At 45.9% G+C, this 25,773-nt stretch overlaps 1 protein-coding gene across 4 annotated transcripts; it reads right to left on the bottom strand.

Moving 5' to 3' along the window:
• Nucleotides 1-6,006: 6,006 nt before the first annotated feature.
• Nucleotides 6,007-25,064, bottom strand: HMCES (5-hydroxymethylcytosine binding, ES cell specific). Of its 4 annotated transcripts, none has more exons than XM_002917639.4 (7): nt 24,958-25,064; nt 24,239-24,444; nt 18,301-18,444; nt 17,707-17,832; nt 12,167-12,348; nt 8,330-8,522; nt 6,007-6,660 (listed from the first exon to the last, which is right to left on the bottom strand). In XM_002917639.4, exons 2-7 carry the CDS (start codon nt 24,419-24,421, stop codon nt 6,424-6,426), a joined length of 1,065 nt encoding a protein of 354 aa, XP_002917685.1. In that variant the 5' UTR covers nt 24,422-24,444; nt 24,958-25,064; the 3' UTR covers nt 6,007-6,423. The 4 variants fall into 4 exon arrangements, with proteins under 4 accessions (XP_002917685.1, XP_011221253.1, XP_019653544.1 ...); XM_011222951.3 differs by having other exon boundaries at nt 24,933-25,059; XM_019797985.2 differs by having other exon boundaries at nt 24,938-25,056.
• Nucleotides 25,065-25,773: the final 709 nt, after the last annotated feature.

Genomic DNA, 25,773 nt, shown 5'->3' with positions numbered 1-25,773 from the left:
TTTCCTCCTGCCTCCCTACCTCCCTCCTCTCATGAGGCTGGGATCTGCCTCCCTGCAAACCTCCTCAGGTTCTCAGGTCTACCTCCTGGGTCCCTAGATCTGACTTCTCCCTGGTCCCAGGACAGCCCTGAAGTCACTGGAAAGGCCCATTTCAGGCTGTGCAAGCCTTAGTGACCCGTATGATGGAGTCTCCACCGACTGGACTGCTGTAGACTTACCTAGCTGAACCTGTCCCTCTGCCAGGGCAAGGCTTAGCACCAAGCACAGAACCTGATGGGGGTGGGGGGCTCGAGCACTCAGCACAAGGGGTGCTGCCATCCCTCTGTCCCAGGAATGGAACCTTGGCTGATAGAGCCAGAGGGCCCTTTAGCCATTTTGGCAGCTCCATTCGTCAAAAGAGGCAGCGAAGAGTCCCTGGATCTTTCCACAGCAAGTGCTACTGGGGCCACCTGCACTTGCAAACGGGGGCACCGATCCTTGCAGAGATACTGCGAGAGCAGAATGAGGTCTTGTATGGCCTAGTCCACACTCATTCATTCAGCACACGCTGGCTGACCAGAGGCAGGGATGGGGGCCAAATGGACCTGCTTCCTGTTCTTGAGGAAGGTGTACAGGAGGACAGACAAACCAGCGGCTTGTCCGGGGACAGTCCAGGCTGGAGCACGAGCACAGCCCCCAGGGTGGCAGAAACTCCCGAGTCTGGGGAATGGTGGAAGCGGCAAGCAGACTGAGCAGGCACGAGGCAGGAAGGGTCAGCAGGGCTTCAGGTTCCCCTCTCAGTCGGAGTTCAGTGGAGAAGCAGAACCAGAGGGCTACGAGGCACACACACACCTGGACATATGGATTGGATTGCGGGGCTGAGGAACTAGCTTTCATAGGCTGAATTTCTGCGACCGAGGCTGGAGCCTGCAGTGCCCAGACAGCAGGAGAAGATCACCAGCAGGCCGACACTGCACAAGCTGGAACCCCGGGACAGACTGAAACTTGGCTTGGTTCTTGTTTCCTCTGACCTTGGTGATGAGGCTATCCTGCAGAAGCTGAGACCCTTTGTCACAGAGTTAACCATGCACACACCCAAGTCAGCAAAACTGAAGGAGAATCCAGGGAAAGTCGAGTTATTGGGGCTGCTTCACATCAAGGAGGTAAATCACTTGATCAGCAACCAAAATGGTGGCTTCCTTCCAAATCTGGCAAGAACCTTGTGGCCCACCCTATGGGAAACCTATGAGTATGAGAGTTGTGGGAAATAGAGTTCAGCCTGGCCAAGCTGACACACGACAAAGCCGTTGCTGTTCCACATTATAAAACGGGCATGTGTGGAAGGGCGAGGAGGAACTGGACTGTCTCAAACACAGATGTGCATAGGCACCAGGCCAGGCCGGGCAGTCTGGCCAGCTGGAGGACACAGACCCCACCTGAAGAGGGGCAATGACTACCAGTTCTGCTGACGGCTTCCCAGTTCTCAGACCATGTCAGAAGCACCTCCTGAAAATGCATCTAAGTTCCCCTCCAGAGGCAGGGAGTGGCTTGGGCCATCCAGGGAGCCTCTGCCTGCTAGTGGTCCCACATGGGGCTCAGTCATCAGAAGCACCCTTTGAGAATTTTTTATGTAGAAACCATACGCTTTTTTTGGTGAAACCTCCCACTTGTAAAATGTGGGCTTAAAAAAACCAAATACTCCACTTCAACCATCAGGACAACTACAATTAAAAAAAAAAAAGTGGTGGCAAGAATGCAGAGAAATTGGGACCCTTGTGCAATGTCAGTGGGAATGTGAGACGGTGCAGCCGCTGGGGCAACTGTACGGAGGTGCCTCAAAAAATTAAACAGAGAATTATCATATCACCCAGCAATTTTACTTCTGGGCACGTGCCCAAAGGAATTGAAAGTATCGACTCAGAGATTTGTACACCCATGTTCATAGCAGCATTATTCACAGTAGCTAAGAGGTGGAAGCACCATACCTGTCCATCGATGGGAGAAGCGATACACAAAATGTGGCATATCCGTATGATGGAGGATTATCCAGCCTTAAAAAGGGAAGAAAGTCTGATACATGCTATAGCGTGGATGAAGCTTGAGGACATGTTGCTAAATGCAATAAACCAGTCACAAAAAGACAAATACTATATGATCCCACTTACGTGAAATATCTAGAACAGTAAAAGTCATAAGAGACAGAAAACAGAATGGTTGCCAGGGCCTCTGGGGTAGAAAGAAATGGGACTTGTTTAATGGGGACAGAATTTTAGTTTTGCAAGATGAAAACGTTCTGGAGATGGTTGCACAACAACGTGAATATATGTAACGCTCCTGAACTGTGCACTTAAAAATGGTTAAGGTGGCAAATTTTATGTCATGTGTATTTTATCACAATTTAAAACAAATAGTACATGGGCCAAACAAAATCATGTGTGAGCTCAGTGTGGCCTGCAGCTCCCCACCTTTTGAGATCCCTCAACTTAATCTACCAGGGCCCTTCTGGCTGCTTCACAAGACAAGAGGTCCTGGATGGTGGTGTCCTGATGGAAAGAAACTAAGCCAAAGGAAGCCATAAAGTGGTGAAACCAGAGACCCAGCCTGCCAGTACTGTGGGCCTGCACCTGAGGTAACAACCTCTGCACAGAGGATTGTCATTAAGACTTCTGAGCCTTGTGCACTGCACCCTGCAGATCCACGCTTCCAAAGGCCGCTTTTCTCACCCACTTCAACTTGCCTCTCCTAGCTCCTATCTCTCTTCTGGCTGCCTCCATTGGGGCCAGGAGTCTGGCATTGGGGCCCTGACCCAGCCTGACTGCCCTTGAAAACTTTTTGTGTTGTTCAGCTTGATTGTCCAATTCCTTACACTGATACCCCCAGCTCCTCCAAATCGTCCTCTAGCTTCTGTAGCCCACGGGAGTGTTGCCTGGGAAGTCTGCAGCATGCCTCTCCTCGCTGAAGTCCTGGATGCAAGGGGGACATCCTCATCTATCTCCACATGAGGGGCACTAGCCCGGAGGTAGGTGGGTTCTGGTCTCCCAACAATGAGCATCTGTTTCTCTGGGCTCCTAGGAGTTCAACTGTGGATACCCACTCTCCTAATTCACAGATGGGCAAACCAAGTCTCTGAGGTGCCAAAGGACTCGGTCAATGCCTGAGCCAAAACTCTTTTCCCCAAGGAATGATTTTCCACCCTTCCCACCATTTATTTCTTGCTCTGGCTGAGAAGGCGGAGGGAGTTTGCACAGGCCCAGGTGGGGATCTAGGAGTCCAAGGCACTCATTACTCTCTGGTTTCCACCGCCGATCTACCCTCTGAGTGTTTGCAGTAGCAAACAGGAGCTGTCCAGACTTTAAGCTTAAACACTACTCCCAGGCTAGGTGTGTGTCCTTGGCCAAGCCCCTCCCTTGCCTGAGGTCTGTTCGGCCTCTGTACAAAGCAGGTTGGGCTTTAAGAACCGGGCTTTGCACAGATGGATCTAGATGGATGCAGACAGTAGCGGCAGGGGGGTAAGGGGAATGGGGTGGGGGTGGGTGCAGATACCTGTCTATTAGGACCTGGAGTACCGAGGACCCTCTGCTACCTCTAAGGCTACAGAGGAGGAAAGAATCCCCTAAGGCCTGGACCCAAACCTGGTCACTGCACAGGTAGAGCGGGGGTGGGGGTGAGGGCTGCCATCTGGGAGTGCTGCCAAGGGGCCAGACAGCCACATTTTAGGGCTATCCCACCTGCTCCAGGAACCAGTTGGTGTCCTGGGCTGACTTGGCCACATTGAATGGCAGGTGAAGGCTGCCTTGTTTGTCTCTGAGATTTGTTCTTTAAAAACAAAGGACAGGGAAAAAAATTAAACTAAAAAAAAAAAAAAACAAAAAAACCCACAAAGGACAGGAGGCGCTCCACTACTCTAGTAAGCAAGCTACGTATTGGCGAAAGGTGTGATTCATGTGCCCCTGAAATCCGTGAAAATTTGGAGAGCAATTTGGCAATACCTATTACAGCTGATGACCCAGTTAAGAAAAAAAATTGCAGGAGACGCAGAAGATACCATTTATGTAAACCTGAAAATCACAAAACATGTTCTCAGGTACAAGAATGTGCCCTCAACATTTATGTGCAAGTAAAACCTGAATGAAAAGGATACATGCCCCTGAGGACATCCAGACCTTTCATGTTAAAATGAAAAGTTCCCACCACAGTGATCTACAACCCTGACAAATGGTGGACAGATAGTAATGAAAAAGAAAGGGAATTTCATTTTCATTTTTGTTGCTTATTGAATTTGAAGCAAATATGACAAAATAGTTATGAGTCAACCTTCTGGTAAATTATCTGTATTTTTAAATCTCTTGGTAATACTAACAACCAAAACCCCACGCAAGCCAGCCCAAACAAAACTGGAGGGGCGCCTGGGTGGCACAGCGGTTAAGCGTCTGCCTTCGGCTCAGGGCGTGATCCTGGCGTTATGGGATCGAGCCCCACGTCAGGCTCCTCTGCTGTGAGCTTGCTTCTTCCTCTCCCACTCCCCCTGCTTGTGTTCCCTCTCTCGCTGGCTGTCTCTATCTCTGTCAAATAAATAAATAAAATCTTAAAAAAAACAAAAAAAAAAAAAACAAACAAAAACTGGAGGCCGCAGTGGAAACGCCCCCTCCCTCAGGGCGCGGGGAGCTAACCAGCATAGACCAACCCCGCCCATCGGCCGGAAGGGAGGGCGCTCCAAAGAGGAATTTAGAGAGCAAGGGAGGGCGGCCGCCGCCGACGGTCCACGTCCGGGAGATCCTGGACTGGCCCCGCGCCCCGCCCCCACGCAGCTCCCCGCCTCCCGAGACACCAGCTGGGAGGCGTGCCGTGCAGTCTCATTAGCAGGAACAGCGCCGGAGCCCTTCTCTGATTGGTGGAAATTGCGATCCTTGATTTGCATAGGGCTTCGGGCCAGCGCCCTTGCCGACCGCGGGCTGCGTCTGCGCGGGGGCCCAATCGCAGTGGGCGGCCTGCCACCCGAGGCCTGCTCCTCCCGGGTTTCCCCGCGCTTGTCGCCCCACTTCCGTCCAGAACCCGGAGCAGCGTTTTACGGTCCTGGTCTCCCGGACGCCCCAAAGAGGAACTTGCGGAGCGGTCCAGGCACTCCTGGAGATTCTTCTGTGCCCCACCCCGGGATCCATGGGAAGGCCCCTTCCTGTCTCACCAGCGCCCCGCGTGCTCTCCCCGCGGCCTGTGCACCCGCTCTTCCCCGGAGGCTTGCGGAAACCTTGCTGGAGCCCCCCCTCCCAATCGACGGCGGCCCTGGCTCTTTGTATCCCTTCAGGGCGCGTGCACACACAATTGCTGGGTGTAGTTGTGTCTTAATGCCTGTCACTCCTTGTCCAGTACAGGGCGGGGCATGTAGTAAGCGCTCGCAGTCACCTAACAAGTAGTTACACATCCTTAACACTGGGAGAAAACAATGGTGAAAAAGCGGCCCCTGCCCTCAGAAAGCTAATGAGCTGGGTGGGGAGAAAACAATAGATAACCATTTCAAATAATTATAAAGTGGTTCAGTGCCAAGAAGGAGCCTGCAGAGCAAATCACAGGGGTTCTGACCAGGCTGGGGCAGATGATCAGCCCTCTAGGCAGCCTGCGCTGAGCCCCAAGCCCATCTCACCCTCTGTGCCCTGTTCTGCCCAGAGGCTGGGAATCTGGATGAGGCTTGGTGGGCTATGACTGGGGCTTCTCCTCAATCAGATCCTATGGTCCCTGTGGTCAGGACAGGGTCTTGGCCTCTGTGTCCCATTCTCCTCCCGTCTCCTTTGGCAAGCACTCAGCTTGGTTTTAAGCTAAAGGATTCACAAAACTCCTAAGTATTGAGTGAACAGACTCAACAAAGAAACAACCACTCCCCCCAACCTCCAGCCTTTTTGCGGTTTCCAAAACAGTTTTGTTCACAGAAAGCTCCAGTGCTCCATGTTCGTGACAAAATCCATTTCTTAGGACCGATGCCAGGAGGAAACAGTAAGATCCAGAACTTCCCCTGCAGCAGCATTTTCCGAAATGTAAACAGTTTATCAAATATAATTTATTCAGGAAAAAAATACAGTGTTTTAAGAACTTAATTCCAAAAGGCTGACAGAACCCAAAAGCTGAGCAGAAAACAGCCTTCTGTGAGCAGTACCAGGTCAGGACTGAGAACTGCCAGCAAGGTCTAGCTTTGAGAGAAGGCTCCACGGGTCAAACCAGGTATAAAGGCCCCTATGAATCATTGATGGTGGTGGTCCCTACTCTACCCAGGCTGCCCATTTGCTCCACTGTGAGTTCCTGGTTGCAGCCAGGACAGCCACTCACTCATGAATCCACAACTCTAACTGTGCTATCTCATCCCAAAGCAAATCCACACACACACAACACAAGCACCTGTTATCGTAACAATATTTAGTATAGGAAATCGCGGTCATAGTCTCTGAAAATCCGGTGTTACTGGCTGTGAGGCCGCTTGGCTTCGGGCTCCTCCTCCTTCTCCTGCTTTAGCCATCGCTCCAGGAGTCCTGCACCTCCTCTCTTGGTGGGGAGTGGGCTCTTTTGCAGGAACTGGCTGGACCACTGGGGCACATCTGACTCTGCCTTTGAGGGTGTTTTGGGCTCTTCCTTTTTCGGTGACTTTGTGGCCAGCCACTGCATCATCTTCTGGCTGCTACCACTTGCCTTGAGCTCCTAGGAGAAAGAAGAAAATGTTCAAACCACCCAGCTCAAGCAATTGGGAATAAGCCAACTTCAAGGGAAGAAACAGGGAAAGAGGCATTAGGTACTGACCCAGGCTTAGAAAATGTTACTGGGAGGGGCGCCTGGGTGGCACAGCGGTTAAGTGTCTGCCTTCGGCTCAGGGCGTGATCCCGCCGTTATGGGATCGAGCCCCACATCAGTCTTCTGCTATGAGCCTGCTTCTTCCTCTCCCACTCCCCCTGCTTGTGTTCCCTCTCTCGCTAGCTGTCTTTATCTCTGTCGAATGAATAAATAAATAAAATCTTTAAAAAAAAAAAAAAAGAAAAAAAGAAAATGTTACTGGGAGCCAGATGGGGCCCACTGGTCAGGAGTGGGGAGAAGAGAGGAGCAACCGAGTATGCTCCAAGGGGTGCAAGGGATAGGGAGGAGCTCTTAGAGCAGGCCTCACAGATGAGGTGTGTGGGACCAGTCAGTCAGAAGAGAGCTGATGGGCCTTCCAAACAGGTGCAGAGAAAAAAGCATTCTCAGGGAAGAGGATATAATTCAGTGTGACCAGGCTGAGTGCAGGGTCATGAAACTGGAGAAGTACGGCTTCAAACAGTCACCACGATTAAGGATTCAGCTAAGGCTGAACAGGATGACCTGTTTCCCCACTGTGCAGCCTCTCCTCAACCTGCACTGCTCCCTCCTGCTCTCACACCTGCACCCCAACCCTGAACCAAAGGTTCTGAATTCCTGTAATGCCACTTCTCTAGAATGGGAATTCTTCAGGAGTAAAGACTATAGCGGAAATGGGGCAGTATCTAGCACAAAATGAATGTGTATCATTACATTTTTATATTTTTGGAGACATCTAATGAATAAAAGGATCAGGATTGTGGGAGTTTTAAGAGAACTGAGACAACAGAAAAAAGAAGACACTGAGTATGGAAAACTTAGAAACCTTCAGAAAATAGCTGTTTTGCAATCATTGTCCTTAACAATTCTCAGGCATTCTAAAATGTCTATTCTTGGAACACTCAGAGTCATGTCCTACTTAAGTCCCTTGGTGCCACCTGAAAAAACTGCTATTCCTAAACCTTTGCTCTGGAACTTCTGTTCCCACTGAAGGTCTTTGGCCTGTTCACCTTCCCTTCAAAATATAACTGGATCCTTGCCAATTCTAAAAAGTTAAAGTTCATGGCAGGAAAGTTCTCAAATCCTCCTGAAGGAGTATAAGGATTGGAACTCCTCCAACTTGTAGTTGGGAAAGCAGAGTACAGAAAAGAGATAGAAAAAAACTCCACAGCTGCAGACAAAGATACAATTATGGACAAGGCTCCTTTGTCTTTCTTGCAATCACCCTCTAGATAGGAGTCCTCAAACTTGGTTTATCAGACTCACTGACACAGCTCTTAACGACACAGAAGCCCGGCCCTGAATACTGACTCAACAGATCTAGATACAGTCCAACATTTTACATTTTGAAAGAGCTCTCCTGAGGAGTCTGAGTCACAGCCAGCTTTGTGTATAGCGTTCTGCTTGACCTTGCCATACATAAGGAAATGTGAGTCTTAGGTGGTTTAAATTAAATCTACTTGTGAAAGACCAAATCCTAAAAGATATATATATATATATATATATATATATATATTTNACCGTCAGAGTCACAGGCGCCTACCTTTTTGACCAGTAAGTTGAGAGGAGCCAGACATTCAGCAGTGTTGTTTCGGGTGTTGTTCACCACGCGAGAGACTGGATGGAAGGTGATGTTCTCTGTGGGGTGGATTAACTTCAGAGCTTCCCGAGTTGAGACCTCACCAAAGTCAAGCCATTTAGAGACTTCCTCCTCTCCATCTAATATGGCAGGCATCCTAGGCAGTGAGGTAGAGACATTAGTTGGGAGGTAGAGGGAGGGTAGGGACAGAAGGGAGACCTGAGTCAGCACAAATCATTCTAAGGAGAGACTTGTCCTTTCTCTCCACCTCATGCGCTGATTTGCTGCCACACGCTCCCTGACCACAACTTGACAGGACACGAAATTCAACCCTAGAAGAGCTAGCTTACAAAGTTTTATGGCAAAGACAGTGAATAGTGCTATGACTGGATCCAGTGCACTCCAGTGTACATCCTCACTGGTGAACTTTCTAAGATGACTCAGCCTTGAATTAAAGGAAAATTAAAGGGAAAATTTGTCTATCAGTAATAATCTCTAGATTTACAGTAAGAGCTATTCACATAATTGTGAACTCTAGGAAACTATGCCTCAAAAGCAAGGATGCTGCTACCTAAGATGACTCCTGGTACCCAGGGAGATGTCAAGAAAAGATCCTATGTTTAGCTTCCAGTTTTATGTCCTAGGCCAACGCAAAGCATGCTACACATTTACTGGTGGGTGGTACAGTTGATTTTAGGAGATAAACACACAAACATCTATTTTAATAATGAAAAGGTGTAACTTCAACAAATCAAACGTGTACTTTAATTAAGCGTCTGCCTTCGGCTCAGGTCATGATCCCAGGGTCCTGGGATTGAGCCCTGCATCGGGCTCCCTCCTCACCGGGAAGCCTACTTCTCCCTCTCCCACTCCCCCTGCTTATGTTCCCTCTCTTGCTGTGTCTGTCAAATAAATAAAATCTTTAAAAAATAAATAAATAAAAAATAAAAAATACTTTACAATTGGGGCTCCTGGGTGGCTCAGTGGGTTAAGCATCTAACTCTTGATTTGGGCTCAGGTCATGATCTCAGAGTCATGAGATGGAGCCCCACGGCGGGCTCCATGCTCAGTGGGGAGTGTGCTTGAGATTCTTTCCCTCTGCCTCTCCCCCGCTCACTAGCTCTCTCTCAAATGAATAAATCTTTAAAAAAAATTTAGTCTCTGAAATCTAGAAGCATTTTCTGATGAATGGCGTCTCTGCATTGTATTATAGTTCAGCTGGAAGTAACTGGGAGCACTTTACTTAACAGCGTATAAAATCAATGGTGTCTTAGATTAGATGAAATGGGAACTTAAATTAGCAAAAAATAGAACCACTCTATCACATGAAAGTATAATTTCACATACAATGCTTAGGACAAGCTAAAATAGATAATCCTATTATGTGCAGCACTGCATTCTTTTCAGCAAAACATCAAGCATCACTTCTGAGGGCACTCAGATCTGGCAAAACTTGTTAAAGTGCTATACACATATAGTCAATTCTGCTAACGCTTTTTTTTTTTTAAATTTTGTTTATTTATTTGACAGAGAGAGAGCACACAAGCAGGGAAGAGTGGCGGGCAGAGGGAGAGGGAGAAGCATGCTCCCTGCTGAGCAAGGAGCCCTACCTGGGGCTCAACCCCAGAACCCTGAGATCATGACCAAAGCCGAAGGGACATGCCTAACCAACTGAAACACCCAGGTGCCCCCGCTGACGCTTGTTTTTAAAATGTCATCTGTTCCAATGCCAATGTGATTGCTATATAGAGAGCAATTTCAGCATAATGCAAATTTCATGTTTACTTTACAGTTTTATCTGTGAGAAACACAAGGTGAACACACAGACAACTGCACCCAACTGAACAGAGCCTTCTAGGAACACATAGAATGCACACGTACACACACCTAAAACACTGACAGCTACTGTGGCTCACTGCACAGTATCTTCCAAACTTGTGTTTTGCTCTTTTTTTTTGCATTTGTGAACTTCTCCCTATATAAAAAAAAACCTCTTCATTCAACATCTCACACATGTCTAAACTTTGTAGCTCAAAACATGTGAAGCAGTGCCTGCAGGTGGAAAATTTTTAAGTACTGAGAAGAAGCGTGAACTATTAGAGCATCCTGAAAGTAAAAAGAGAACATGTGATATCTCCTTAGCAACAGACATAAAGGAATCCACCAGCAACAGCATTGTGAAAATAAAAGGATGTCTATGGCTGCAACAACTTCAAGAAGTATCATGAAGTCAGTATCAATCAGGCCTAAAGAAACAGAAACAATGAAGAGATTCTTCAGCATAAGGACTGAATGTCAAAGAATGAAAAAACTGCTTTCTCAAAAAGAGAATGCACTATTTATACATAAAGACCTGAAATACCACAGAAGTGGCTCCTCTGAGAGCTAGTAACGGATGGCTTGGTCGTTTCAAACGGTGATGGAATTTCCAAAGCTTTCTGTGTCAGGAGAAGATATCAGTATGGATGAAAACACTGCTAAAGAATTTTCAGCAGTTAATACAGAAGCTAATTGCAGGAGAGGGCTATACACTGGATCAAAATGTTTAATTTTGACTAAACACGTATCTATTATAAATGCATGCCTTAAAGGATCATTTCTTTTCTTTTTTTTAAGATTTTATTTAGAGGCACCTGGGTGGCTCAGTCAGTTGGGCATCTGCCTTTGGCTCAGGTCATGATCCCAGCCTCTTGGGATCAAGCCCTGCATCGGGCTCCCTGCTCAGCTGGGAGCCTGCTTCTCCCCCTCCCTCTGAGCCTCTCTCATGCTTGTTCTAATTAATAAATAAAAAAATAAACAAACAAATAAATAAATAAATAAAATCTTTAAAAAAATAAAAAATAAAAATAAAGATTTTATTTATCAGGGTGCCTGGGTGGCTCAGTCGGTTAAATGCCTGCCTTCAGCTCAGGTCATGATCTCAGGGTCCTGGGATCGAGCCCCATGTTGGGCTCCCTGCTTGGTGGGGAGTCTGCTTCCCCCTCTCCCTCTGCCATTTCCCCGCTTGTGTTCTCTCACTCTCTTTCAAATAAATAAAATCTTAAAAAAAAAAAAAGATTATTTGAGAGTGAGAGAGAGCAAGAGCACAGAGGAGATTAAGAGGGAGAAGCAAACTCCCCACTGAGCAGAGAGCCCTACATAGGGCTCAATGCTACAACCCTGAGACCATGACCCGAGCTGAAGGCAGACACCTAACCAACTGAGCCACCCAGGCGCCCCCAACATTTCTTTTTTTATCCCCGAGATCATGACCTGAGCCTAAGGCAGACACTTAACCAACTGAGCCACCCAGCACCCCCTGAAGGAACATTTCAAAAGCAGAAAAACATGCCCCAGGATTTAAGGCCGCAAAAGATCACAAATTTTGCATAATCCTCCCTCCATTTCACAATAGCTTATAAGCTACAACTTCTCTGACACTCATTTTCCACAAGCAAATTCTAGAACTTTCTAAGGTAAAGTGCCATATTTAAAGTAATATCTACATAGACAACTGTGGTACTGTTTTTAACAGATCCCTATTATTTTTTAACACGTTCCTGATAAATTTTTATGTGTTGTCCCCCTAACTTTTCCCATAAGTTCTTGGGTCTTCACTGTACAGTCTGACATAGTGTAGTGACTTTTAGGAATGCACGTCATATTATAGCCAAATTGACTGTAACTGTATTTTGCAAAGCAACTGCTACTCTCTAAATCTGTGCATACGGAAACACTGAATCCAAAAGCTACTTATCTAAAAGCAGAGTACAAACCCTCCTCTGAATCCTTTTGGACCCAGGGATAAGAACTGTGACTTGCCTAGGGTGAATGTCATTCAAGCTTTTACAGGAATCTACTGTGATGATGGTGTAGGAATACAGGAGGTCTCCTCCTTCTGGGGACTCCCAGCAGTCAAAGATCCCCGCCATTGTCAGCAGCCTCCAGTTGTCCCAGACTTTCTCCCAGTGCTCAGGACCATCCACAGCACCAACGCTACCTGACTGGAAGCAAAATACGTGGGCAGATTAGATACTCAGCAGCCCCTCCTGCACACAGGTTGGGTACTGCTACAGACTAACATGGCAATCATTTTACAAGTACTTCAGCCCAGGTGTTATTAACTCCTCTTGAACCACTGTTGCCAAAGGAAAGAAGTTTGATGGCAAGTACCCACTGAAGCTATGGAGTTATGGCTCCTTAATGCTTTCAGAATACAATCCAACATCACCAATGGGCACTCAGGACTTCCACAATCCAGCCCATCATTCTAGCTTTTACTAATACTTTTAATTTGACCCAAACCCAGCTGTCTGTAAATGAAGCCCTTGTGCAATTTCGTGCCTTTTTATCTTGCCAGAACAACTTCCTCTGCCCAAAATGTCCTGCCATTTCTCATCATGCCAGCTTCTACTTGCCATTTAAGATTCAATTAAAGACCTAGAATATAGAAAGCCGGGAAGAGTACCCCCTCCACCTTAATAATAAGAAAAAAGCTAGATAATCTACAAAAATCAATTTTTCAATTTCATTTTATTATTTTATCTTTATTTTTTAGTTTTTACTTTCAAGCCCCATGTGGAGTCCAATGCGAGGCTCAAACTCATGAACCTGAGCTCCTATCAAGAGTTGAACGCTTAACGAACTGAACCACCCAGGTGCCCCCCAAATCATAACTTTTCTTAAATTCATCAGAAAACTGAGGTCAGTGGGCAACCAACTGATGTGAACTTTATGGGAATACAGGGACCTCCAAGGGAAGACAGAGACATAAGTACTGGCTTACTGGTGGCAACAGGAGGAAGACAAGGCCTTCATTCAGATAAAATTATTACCAAATTGCTAAAAGCAGTGTGTGGGCTAGCCTGAGAGTCAAGAATTGCTGGGAGCTGTAGACGTCAGGGGAGTTTGCAAGAGCTTTTGGATTCTTCTCCACGAACGTCCCCAGCTGCTCACAAGAAAAATGGAGGCAGAGCAGGAGACTAGAGAAAGCCTTCCTTGCTGGTGCATGTCTAGAGGAGTGGAACTCCCATACATCAGGAAAGGCATGAAGCCTCACCCAATCACTTCTCCTCTAAGGAGCAAAAGCCTTCAGGGCCCAGGGTATGGGTAATAAAGCCTATTGCCCCTAAGATACAGGAAAAGACCCACTGAGTTTGGGGAAGGGTAAAAGAAAAATCCCTCTACTCCCCTGAGGAAGGAGTAGGATCCCCGAGAAAGCCTGAGCCTGACAGCCGGGGCCACAGATCTGCCTGAGACTGAGGCTGTATGAAGACAATGAAGAACACTCTCCTACCCTTTAGGTCAGCAAGCACCACATGGACAGCAACAGCAGCCTAATTCTAGGGAAGCGGCGAGAGCATAGAGAGATCCTTTCCAAAGCACAGGCCTAAAGGGAGGTACTACAGCAGAAGGAAGGAGGGCTACTACGAAAAACCCTCTGGAAAATCACCCTTACCCTGAAAACAAGATGGCACAGAGAATTTAAAGCCTGTAGTGAATAAAGGTAATTGTAACAACAAAACCAGTTCAACTCCTGATAAGATCGGCTCAACCTCACACATTAATGGCCTATTAGAAGGATAAGTGTATCCATTTCCAGACATAAATATTATATGTATCAGTCTCTACGTCTGGCAATCAATCAAAAATTACAAGACAAAAAAAAAATCCAGGAAGCACAATGAACTGCCAAGAGATATAGAAATCAACAGAACCAGACCCAAGATATTTCTCTTCCCAAATACTAAAACTATCAGAAAGGGAATTTAAAGTAAGTTTAATTAATATGTTAGAGGTTCTTGTAGAAAACGTAGACAACATACATTACAGAGAAGAAATCTTGGCAAAATAAGATTTGACAATAAAAACTACCCAAACTAAAGCACAGAGAAAAATAAAATACACAGAAGAGAACATTCAAGAACTATGGGACAATATCAAATTGTCTAACATGTAATTAGAATCCCAGAAACTGAAGAGCAAGAAGAAATACCTGAATATATGATGGCAGAATTTACCAAAAATTATGAAAGACATCAAATCACAGACCTGAGGGAGCTCAGAAAACATGCCAACACACACACACATGCATAAAAACTACACACATCATATTCAAACTGCTGAAAATCAGAGAAAATCTTGAAGGCATTAGGCAAAGAGGAGCGGTGGAAGCACACATTACAAACAGAAGAAAAAAGACAAGAATTACAGTAGACCTTTCAAAAGAAACTAGTAGAGTCAGAGGCAATGGAGTATTTTTTTTAAGTGCTGGAAAAAAACCAAAAAAACTGCCAACCCAGAATCCTATACAAAGTGAAAACACCATTCAAAAATGCAGATAGTGATGCCAGGTGCTGGGGCCAGAGAATGATTAAAAATGGGCATGGGGGAGAAAACCATGAGAGACTCTTAACAAACTGAGGGTTGCCGGAGGGGATGTGGGTGGGGGGATGGGGTAATTGGGTGATGGGCATGAAGCAGGGCATGTGATTTGATGAGCACTGGGTGTTATATGCAACTGATGAATTACTGAACCCTGTATCTGAAACTGATGATGAACTATATGTTGGCTAACTGAATTAAAAAATGGGCATGGGGCTTCTTTTTGGGGTGGTAATAATGTTCTGAAATTAGATACTGATGATAGTTACCCAACATTTTGAATACTAAAACCACTATGTACTTTAAAAGGGTGAATTTTATTACATGTAAGTTATATCTCATAAAGAGAATAATGATGATTTAAAAAATGAACTAGATAGTTTTCTGGACAAACAAAAATAGAATTCATTACCTGCAGGCCTGCACTACAAGAAGTATTAAAGGAAGTTCTTTAGGCTGAAGGGATAGGATACCAGACAGAAACTTGGATCTACCCAAAAAGTAAAGATCCATGGAAATGGCTAAAAATTAAGGTAAGTGTAAAACTTATTTTTTATCACTCTAAAATATAATCGACTCTCTAAATCAAAACAGTAGCAATGTATTGTGAATTTATAGCATAAGAAAAAGTACAATGTATGACAATATACCAAAAGATAGGAGGAATCAAGACCATACTAAGTTCTTATACTACACAAGAAGCAATTTATTCTTTGAATGCAGATTATTAATTTAAAATGTTTCCTACAGAGCCCCTAACAAAAACATTTTTAGGGGTGCCTGGGTGGCTCAGTCGGTTGAGTGTCTGCCTTCAGCTCACGTCATGATCCCAGGGTCCTGGGATTAAGCCCCACATCAGGCTCTCTGCTTGGTGAGGAGCCTGCTTCTCCCTCTCCCTCTGCTTGCTGCCCCCCCCCCCGCCATTTGCGTTTTCTCTCCCTCTCTCTCAAATAAACAGAATCTTAAAAAAAATTTTTTTTTTAAACAAGTAAAAGTAATAAGCCAGAAGTGGAGACAAAATAAAAAGTACTCAATTTAAAAGCAGCCAGGAGGGACACCTGGGTGGCTTAGTCAGTTGAACGTCTGCTTTTGGCTCAGGTCATGATCCCAGGGTCCTGGGATCAAGTTCTGCATCGGGCTCCTTGCTCAGTGGGGAGCCTGCTTCTCCCTCTGCCTACCACTCTTCCTACTTTTGCTCTCTCTCTCTCTGGCAAATAAATAAAATCTTTAAAAACAAAAAGATTAAAAAAAAAAAGCAGCCAAGAAAAACATGAGAAACATGGTGAATGAATGAAACAGAAAACAATTAGCAAAATAAAGAATTTTTAACCCCATCAGATTGATAATTACATCAACTGTATCTTCTAAACACTACAAAATTCCTTCCTCTAGGAAGCCTTCTATGATGCCCCAATCTGAGTTATATGCTCTCCTCTATGCCCCCATAACTTCACAAGCATGCCTTCCTTGAGCATTCACCACTGGCCTATGACTGTTGACTTGTGTGTCTCAAGTAGCCAGGCACCCCCAATAATTCCCAATTTTTTAAAAAATTTAAATTCAGTTAGCCAATATATAGTACATCATTAGTTTCAGATGTAGAGCTCAGTAATTCATCAGTTGCATCTAACACCCAGGGCTCATCACATCACATGCCCTCCTTAATGCCTGTCACCCGCTTACCCCATCTCCCCACCCACAATAACTCCCAATTTTAACGAAGCAAACTGTGATGAAAATGCAAACACTTTAGCAGTATCGAAGCAATAAATGGGATTAAAATGAAAACATGATGTTGGCATGTCTAATTTGTTTTCAATTTCCTTATGTTATGCGAAGAGGCTAAATTCTTTGCCTTAAAATGAGGTTGGTTTTTTTGTTTTTTGTTTTTTTAAGATTTTATTTATTTATGTGTGTGTGAGAAAGACAGTGAGTGAGCACAAGCAGGGTGAGTGGCTGGCAGAGAGAGAAGGAGGCCCCCTGGCCAAGCAAGAAGCCCGATGCAGGACTTGATCCCAGGACCTTGGGATCGTGACCTGAGCCGAAGGCAGACAGTTAACTGACTGAGCCACCCAAGTGTCCCTTAAAATGAGAGTTCTATGAGGGGAATGTTAAATATAGAGTCACCATGTGACCTAGCAAATCCACTCCTAGGCATAAACCCAAAAGAAATTAAAACATATATTCATATAAAAACTTGTACATGAATATTCACAGCAGCATTATTTTTTTTTTTGTAAAGATTTTATTTATTTATTCAACAGAGATAGAGACAGCCAGCGAGAGAGGGAACACAAGCAGGGGGAGTGGGAGAGGAAGAAGCAGGCTCATAGCAGAGGAGCCTGATGTGGGGCTCGATCCCATAACGCCGGGATCACGCCCCGAGCCGAAGGCAGACGATAAACCGCTGTGCCACCCAGGTGCCCCCACAGCAGCATTATTTGTAGCAGTCAAAAATAGAAACAACCTAAGTGTCCATTAACTGGTGAATGAATAAACAAAATGTGGCCTATTCACATAATGGACGAGCCATAAATGAGCAATGAAGTAGTGACACATGATACCACATGGATCAACGCTGAAAACGTTATATTGAGTAAAAGAAGCCACACAAAAAGACCACATATTGTATGATTCTAAATATATTAAATGTCCAATATAGGCAAATCTATAGAGACCAAAAGATTAGTGGTTGCCAGGGCAGGAGGGAATAGGGAACGGAGAGTGATGGATAATGGATATGGGGTTTCTCTTCAGGGTGATGAAAATGTAAAATTAGACAGTAGTGATAGCTGCACAACTTTTAATATACTAAAAAAATCACTGACTTGCACACTTTAAAAAGGTGAATTTCATGAATTGTACCTCAATAAAGCAGTTATTTAAAAAAATATTCTATGAAGAAAGAAACAAAATGTCCTTTGGATTAGCTTCTTTATCCCTTTTGAAGTATCTACCATGAGTGCTATTGACAATACCTTTTCCGTTTTGTCTTGGGGGAAGTAGATGAAGTATGGCTGCCTTTGGCTAGTAACCTGACATCGCTGCCACTCATAGAACCCATCTGCTAAAACGACACAGCGTCTTCCCTTTCCAAGAGGTACCTGAGGGAAAATGTGAACAAGATAGGGTCTTAGTGACAGGATGTGTCATGGACTTGAGTTAAAATCTCAGGTCCACCAATGGATGACCTTAGAACAGTTATTTAACTTCTCTGTTTCTCCCTTTTCTTATGCATAAAGTCACCACTCACACAGCTGTTGAAAATATTAAATAATGCACTCCAGCCCCAGCTGCATCTAATTTTAAGTACATGAGAACCTCCAAGTGAAAACTGTCCAGTTGAACTCAGTCAGCCTACAGAATATGAGAAATAATAATAGTTTTGTTTTAAACCACTAAGTTTTGGGATGACTTATGCAGTAATATATATAACAGCACTCAATGTTATTAGCAACTGGGAACACACTTTCCAGGAGAACCTTATTTTATTTCTCAGGTATATAAGGCAGTAACAGCTCTGCTGGAAAAAAGAACAGAGTATGTGCCTTTTCCCTAGACCCGCTACCTACCTTGAAGGAACGTTTCTCCATTATGGTATCACTACGACAGTTGGAAGTATTGAACTTCAGCTTGGAAGGATCGCTCTCTTTGAACCAAGATGGGACCAACCCCCATCGCATGGGAGCAATGATACGTTCAGATGAGTCTGCACCCTGTCATGGGAAAAGGTTAAGATCCAGTGAGGAGATCATAATGAAATTTAGAAAGCCAAATGTAGCACATGTATTACAATACATTGAAATACCAAAAATACAGAGATTATTAAAAGGGGAAGATTCTACTTAAAAACAATTTTATTTTTTAAGAGTTTTTTCTAAAGATTTTGTTTATTTATTTGTCAGAGAGAGAGAGAGTGAGCACAAGCAGGAGGAGCAGCCAGCAGAGGCAGAAGCAGGCTCTCCGCTGAGCAAGGAGCCTGATGCGGTACTCAATCCTAGGACTCTGGGATCATGACCTGAGCCAAAGGCAGACGCTCAACTGACTGAGCCACCCAGGCATCCCTTGAAAACAATTTTAATGATTTATCACGATGTGAGTAACTTGAGTTCTTCAGTAATTCAAGTTCTTCAGCATTTATCAGAACGTAAGACATACTGCTTAGGTAGGGTGGGTGATACGAAGAAGTTTAGTCTCTGTAAACATTTACTTAGTGCCTCCTATGAGAGAGACATAGTGCTAGGCCTAGTAGTTCATGTGGTCCCAGCTCTCAAGAAGCATGTGTCACAGACAAGAATACAATGAGCTACATGCTATGATCAAGGGATGCAGACAGTGTTGTGGGGCACATGCAATGTGCTTCACCTCAAAGGGCTTGCACTAGAACATATAAGGCCACAAGGACATAAAAATATTAATAATTTGAGAAACAACAGGCTAATGGCCATATAAGTGGTAATAGGAGTAGCAAAGGAGTTCAGCGGAAAGTGATCTGTAAGAGATGGAATGCAGAAGTATCAACTCCTTAGAAGGGGCAAAAAGGACAGGGGTGGGTGGGGTGGTTCTTAAATTAGATCCCACAAGAGGTAAAGAATTCAGACAAAGAGATGGGAGGGAAGACCAGATATGAAATTAAATAAACAGGGGTGCCCGGCTGGCTCAGTTGGAGGAGCATGTGACTCTTGATCTTAGGGTTGTAAGTTTTTTTTTTTTTAAAGATTTCATTTATTTATTTGACAGAGATAGAGACAGCCAGCGAGAGAGGGAACACAAGCAGGGGGAGTGGGAGAGGAAGAAGCAGGCTCTTAGCAGAGGAGCCTGATGTGGGGCTCGATCCCATAACGCGGGATCACGCCCTGAGCCGAAGGCAGACGCCTAACCGCTGTGCCACCCAGGAGCCCCTAGGGTTGTAAGTTGGAGTCCCTCCCTGGGTGTAGAGATTATTAAAAGCAAATAAATTAAAAAAAAAAAAAAAGAACTTAAACGAACAAAGAGGCAATGTCAAGAATGTGTAGGAAGTGGTTTTGTGCAGAAAAATAATAGCAAGCCTGAGGATGCTATTTTTAGGAGGGCCTGCTTACAAGGCTGGCCCTCAGCATCCGGCACCTTGGATTTTGAGTTTTCCCCTTTTCCTAACTGATAGGAATGGTTTGGTTTACTGTGCCCAGTCCGTGCAAAAATGAGGTTTATGCCGAATATCTGCTTTCCTTCTGAGAGTCTGGAATTTTATTGCTTGCTAGGCAGAGTACCCAATAAAAACCTTAGGCTTTTGGGGGGCTGGTTCAGTTGGTAGAACATGTGACTCTTGATCTCAGGGTCATTGAGTTTGATCCCCACACTGGGTGTGGAGCCTCTTTAAAAAAATAAAATAGGGGAGCCTTGGTGGCTCAGTCGGTTAAGCGTCTGCCCTCGGCTCAGGTCATGACCCCAGCGTCTTGGGATGAGCCCTGCATCAGGCTCCCTGCTCACTGGGGAGCCTGCTTCTCCCTCTCCCACTCCCCCTGCTTGTGCTCCCTCCCTCAAATAAATAAAATCTTAAAAAAAATAAAATCTACTTTTAAGTATTTATTTTAGAAAGAGAGTGTGTGCGTGAGTGGGGGGAGAGGCAGATGGAGAGAATCCTCAAACAGACTCCCCGCTGAGCATGAAGCCCAATGTAGTGCTGAATCCCAGGACTGATTCATGACCTGAGCCACAATCATGTGTTGGCCACTTAACTGACTGAGCCACCCAAGTATCCCTAAAATAAAATATTTATTTTTTTAATTTTTATTTATTTTTAAAGATTTTATTTTATTTATTTGACAGAGAGGGAGACAGCCATCGAGAGAGGGAACACAAGCAAGGCGAGTGGGAGAGGGAGAAGCAGGCTCCCAGCAGAGGAGCCTGATGCCGGGCTCGATCCCAGAACACCGAGATCACGCCCTGAGCTGAAGGCAGATGCTTAACGACTAAGCCACCCAGGAGCCCCTAAAATAAAATCTTTAAAAGCAAAATGGAACAAAACAAAGCAAAATAAAAAACGATCTTGGATTTTCAGTTTCTAGTGGGTTGCCCCAGGCAGAAACACTGCCCATTACTACGTTTTTCATTTCTGGAGAAGGAACACGCCTGGTGTATCCCCTTACAGGAAGGAGAGAAGAAAAAGGAAGCCTGTGCGTGGATTTTTTTCCAGATTCCTACTGGTGTCTTTTTCCCTTGCTGATTCTATTATGTATCCTTTCACTGCAATAAACATTAGCCATAAAGCACCTTAATACGTTGAGTCCTTCCTAACGAACCTCCAAATGTGGGGGAACCCTGCATACGGTTGTTAAAATTTGGGGGGGGTAACTGGCCCCCTGAGAACTTGATGAAATCTACAGATTTAAATGCCTGCGCACATACGCACGCACCTGCGTGCGCGCACACACACGCACGCACTATTCTACATGGTGTAGTACACCATGGGTTGGAAGACATCATGAGCAGAGAGTGCATTCTGGGTGCTACCATAATGGTTTGGGGGTAAGGATATGGTGGGGCTTGTGATGGTAGTAAGAATAAAATACACCACCAGAAGACAGACTAGAAATAAAATTGTGATGGTAAATGGAAAAAGAAAACAGGACTGATTAAATTTTCAAGCCTAGAAGAATGAGGAAAGGAGAAAAATCTGTTCCCTGAGATCATGACCTGAGCTGAAGTCAGACGCTTAACAACTGAGCCACCCAGGCGCCCCAAGAGTCTGACTCCTCATTTTGTTTTCTGTTTTTTTTTTTAAGATTTTATTTATTTGACAGAGAGCGAGAACGCACAAGCAGGGGGAGGAGGCAGGGAGAGAGGGAGAACCAGGCTCAAGAAGCAGGGAGCCCGATAAGGGGCTCTATCCCAGGTGTCTGGGATCATGACCTGAGCCGAAGGCAGACGCTTAATGACTGAGCCACCCAGGTGCCCCAGGACTCTCGATTTTGGCTCAGGTTGTAATCTCTGGGTTGTGAGATCAAGTTCTTTGGGCTCTGAAAACAGCGGGGAGTCCGCCTGAGATTCTCTCCCTCTGCCCCTCTCCATACTAAAGCGCACACGTGGGTGATCTGTCTCTGAAACAAATCTTGAAAAAAAACCCAAACAACCCAAAATGAAGAAAGACAGCTTTTGTGAATCCTCTCTTCGAGAACCAAATGTGCCTTCCAAGCAGAAGAGCCCCCTATCCAAAGCATAAATGAGAGAACAGTATACAATGGTCGTCTAAATGATCTTTCATCAGAATTTGCAAAACAATACTCTAAATGTGACATTCTCAACATGCAATTTTGACAACCCTTCCCCACCAAGATCTAGCAGGGAGAAAAGGGGGTATGCTACTGGCATCTGGTGGGTAGAGGCCAGTAATGCTGCTAAACATTCTGCAATGCACAGGACAGCACCCCACCCAAAATGTCAATAGTGCCAAGGTTGAGAAATCCTACCTTCCCAATCCCACTGATCATCACCTTCAATGTTAGTGTGTTCACTGGACAATTCTAAGCCAAACCCAAACACGAGGCTGCCCCCTACTGGGAATAATGAATAGAAAGTGGCTGAGAAGCCAAAATACTGAAAATATTGCTCAGTATTAGTCATCTTTTCCTTCTACCTTTTTGGACTTGTGACCAGAACAGCTGGTACAGTTGGGGTAGATAAACGAAAGAGGAAGTAATTTGCAAATCAGTGGTTTCAAATGCAAATGTTGCAATCTATACACATGTGTTGGCCATTGATGATATGGCTTAATGAACAACTGAAATGATTCTAATTTTGTTTTACAATTTACAGGTTTGAGACAAATGGAACCTCATATTTATCAAAATTAGGAAACCCCAACAATCTTAACAAAATTTATTAGAGACGTGGAGTCAAAACACTACATTAGTAAATTTGTACCACTGATGGAAAGGGGGAGGGGGTTCTGTTTGCTAGGGGCTCCACCTTCTCCATTCCTAGTTCCAGGAAGCATCCACTGGAGTGGGGGAAAAATGATCTGGACCTCAGTCCCAGCTCTGTCCCCTCACTCACTAGGTAACCTAAGACAAGTCTTAGGTTATCTCTGCACTTCTGTCTTCACAGCTGTTAATTTTTTCTTCCAGCTAACATTCATTCTATAATTCTAAAGATGTGATAGAACCAAGGCTAAAAAAGGCACATACATGCAACCCGTCTTTTCACTTCAAATTAGGCCTTCCTTTGAAACATGTTTTATTCTTTCCTTTCCCAGCTAAAGTTCCCCATGCTGTTTTATTTTGATTTCCCTCTCATTAAAAAAAAAAAAAACTTTTTAGTTTCAACAGGGAAGGATGCACCCAGTAAAAATAGCTCAAGAATAAACTATTTCAAGTATATAGCTTCATTCAACCAAAAAGATCAATGTTATTTGGTATGCTTATTTCAAATAATATAGAAATGAACCTCGACTACAATATTATCACAAGAATTCTGACAAGTAGCAGGGGCACAACAGACTCTAAAGTGATTTAAGCATTATGGACCAAATAGAATAAAAATCCAGGATGGAAACAATCATTTTTAATAACTTATCAAGGGCATTTAAAATGCTTAAGACTATGAGGGGCGCAGTCAGTTGAGTGTCCAACTCTTGGTTTTGGCTGGGGTCCTGATCTCAGGGTCCTGGGATCAAGCCTCAGCAGGCTCCCTGCTCAGTGTGGAGTCTGCTTGGGATTCTCTCTCTCTCTCTGCCTCTCCCACTTGTGCTCTCTAAAATAAATAAATAAAATCTTAAGATAAATAAAATAAAATGCTTAAGACATGGAGAAATAATTCATTTCTGGAATTAAGCATTTCATTTACTGCATGCTAGCACTGGTGCCCACGTGCATGCACACACGCCCAAACACACATTCAGGAGGTAAAGCAAAGAACCAAAACAGATTATGAATTACTGTTCACTCCAACGCCACAGAGGTAAATTCTACAGAAATAATGAGTGCAATTAAACTCCTGACAGCCAAACCAACCACATCTGTTCCTAGCTCCGGTAAAAGACAAACATAAACACAAGCAGAAAAAAATAGAAACTTCCATGTTCAAGAAACACCAGAGGTGTTTCAGATTAGCTCGTCTTAATCCTGCTCTAGGCCTAGAGATTCTGGTTCATCTGGCCTGGTAAGTGGCACAGAAATCTTTTTATTTTATTTTATTTATTTTATTTATTTTTAAAGATACTCAAATGACCCCGATTATCAGTGAGGTTTGAAAGATGCGGTCTTAAAAAGCGTATTCAAATGGGGGTGGGGTTCAAATAAATTTGGCACGCATTCCGACGAGCCCTTAAATGAGCCCGAAGAACACGGAATCATGTTCTTAGATGAGAAGATACTGATCAAACTTCTCTTTGCAGTGAGGTCCGGCGTGGTTCTCAACCAGGGGTCAGAAGGCTGACCTGAGCAGAGGCTGAGCGCGTGACAAACCCAAACCAAGTGGATGAGCATCCCCTGCGGGCCCGGAGGCCGGCGCGGCGCAGACACCCGCGGTTACCTTCTCAAAGTGCAGTCGCGACAGAAGCACTGGGCTGCTGGACTGAGGGCTCTTGTTGTACGAGGGGCAGTACTTGTCGGGGTCCTTCCACTCGGGGAGCCGCTGCCGGCCCTGCCGGTCCCGATAGGCGCACGCTCTGGCCAGCACATCTTTAGGCAGGTGACAGGACGTGCGCCCGCACATGCTCGCGCGCGGCCCGGGACAGCCTGGAGACGAGAGCACGGCGGAGCGGTCGCGCTAGCTCACGGTCCCCATCGCGGGGCCCCCACGGCGGCCGGTGTCCGCCTCGCCGAGGCAGGACGCACTGCGGGGGAGCGGCCCCCCCGAGGCGCCGTTCTTCAGCTCCGCCCGGCGGCCGAGAGAGGCACGGGGGCAGGCTGCGGTCGCTGCGGGAGCCGCACGGCCTGCCTTCGCCGGACCCCTTCCGGCCTCCGCGTCCCGACCCCGCTCCTCCCCTCCCCTCCTCCTCTCCCCTCCCGGCACCGACTGCGGGCGGGGGGAGGAGCTCCAGCCCGCTAATCTCCAGGACTGCCGCCCGCGCAGCCAAGAGGCCGGCTCTCCCAGCGGAAACTCGACCTGCTCCCCAGGGCCGGGGCCCCCGCGCCGCCGCCTCACCTCACGTCCACCTGGGCCCGGCCTGGCCCGCCTCACCTCACGTCCACCTGGGCCCGGCCACCCGCCCGCCTCAGCTCACCTTACCTCGCCTCACGTCCCCTCACCTCACGCCCACCTCGGCCCTTCCGCCCGCGACGCTCTCTCCCCGCAGGCGCTCAGACTCTGCCGCTCCGCGTTCTGGCGTCAGGCCCCGCCCCCAGCGCGGCCAGCCCCACCCCCAAGTGGCGGGAGGTTCCCGCGGCGTCCCGCGAGCCTCGGAATTTTAATCTTCTGAAAGAACCCCAAAAGAAGGCTATGACCGGCTTTGGGGACCCCCCGGTCCCCGTTCTCCATCTTCGCCCGTGCCCCTGCGGGGTTGAACCCTTCTCCCAGGGCCAGCTGCAGGAACCGGCTCGGGCGGCTCATCTCCACGGCGCTGGCAGAGACCCTCTGTGTTCCAGGAAGCATGAAGCGCCCTTGTCTGTATGGCGGGAGCCAGAACTAGGGCACGGGGTCGTTGTAGGGATAACAGGAAACGTTCTCATGACTTTTCAGTGAGGCTAACCGCCTCAAGAGTTTTGGGGCAAAAATTGAGAAATCATCAGGAAAACTTCCATGAATCACACAAGTCACTCTTATACTTCCGTGGGCACCAGAATGCGACTTTTCAGGGACTTCACCTACCTCCCGACCCCCAAAAATGAATTTCTAAGGGTGAGGCATAGATTTCTTAAAAAACAGGCTTTGCAGGTGTATTTCACCCATGAAATTAGCAAAGGCACCTGGCTTGAGTTTAATAGCAAACGAGGTGGCCGCTGAGCCTGCTCCCTTGGTACATAAACCAAGGATTTCTCCATCTTCAGCCAACAGACTGCTCTCTAAGGGTTGTTCTTCCCTTCCGTGCATTCACTGAATTGGGAGCAGGCAAACCCCAGTGTACA

Source organism: Ailuropoda melanoleuca, chromosome 4 (assembly GCF_002007445.2).
Source record: "Ailuropoda melanoleuca isolate Jingjing chromosome 4, ASM200744v2, whole genome shotgun sequence".
In the NCBI taxonomy this organism is placed as follows: Eukaryota; Metazoa; Chordata; class Mammalia; order Carnivora; family Ursidae; genus Ailuropoda; species Ailuropoda melanoleuca.
This window is presented reverse-complemented; position numbering and strand designations above follow the sequence as displayed.

Coding starts and splice junctions, on each gene's coding strand:
- HMCES (XM_002917639.4), bottom strand. CDS start 24,421: ATGTGCGGGCGCACGTCCTGTCACCTGCCTAAAGATGTGCTGGCCAGA. Junction 17,833..18,300: donor TGGAGAAACGTTCCTTCAAG/GTAGGTAGCGGG, acceptor ATTTTCCCTCAG/GTACCTCTTGGAAAGGGAAG. Junction 12,349..17,706: donor CCCAAGACAAAACGGAAAAG/GTATTGTCAATA, acceptor TTTTGCTTCCAG/TCAGGTAGCGTTGGTGCTGT.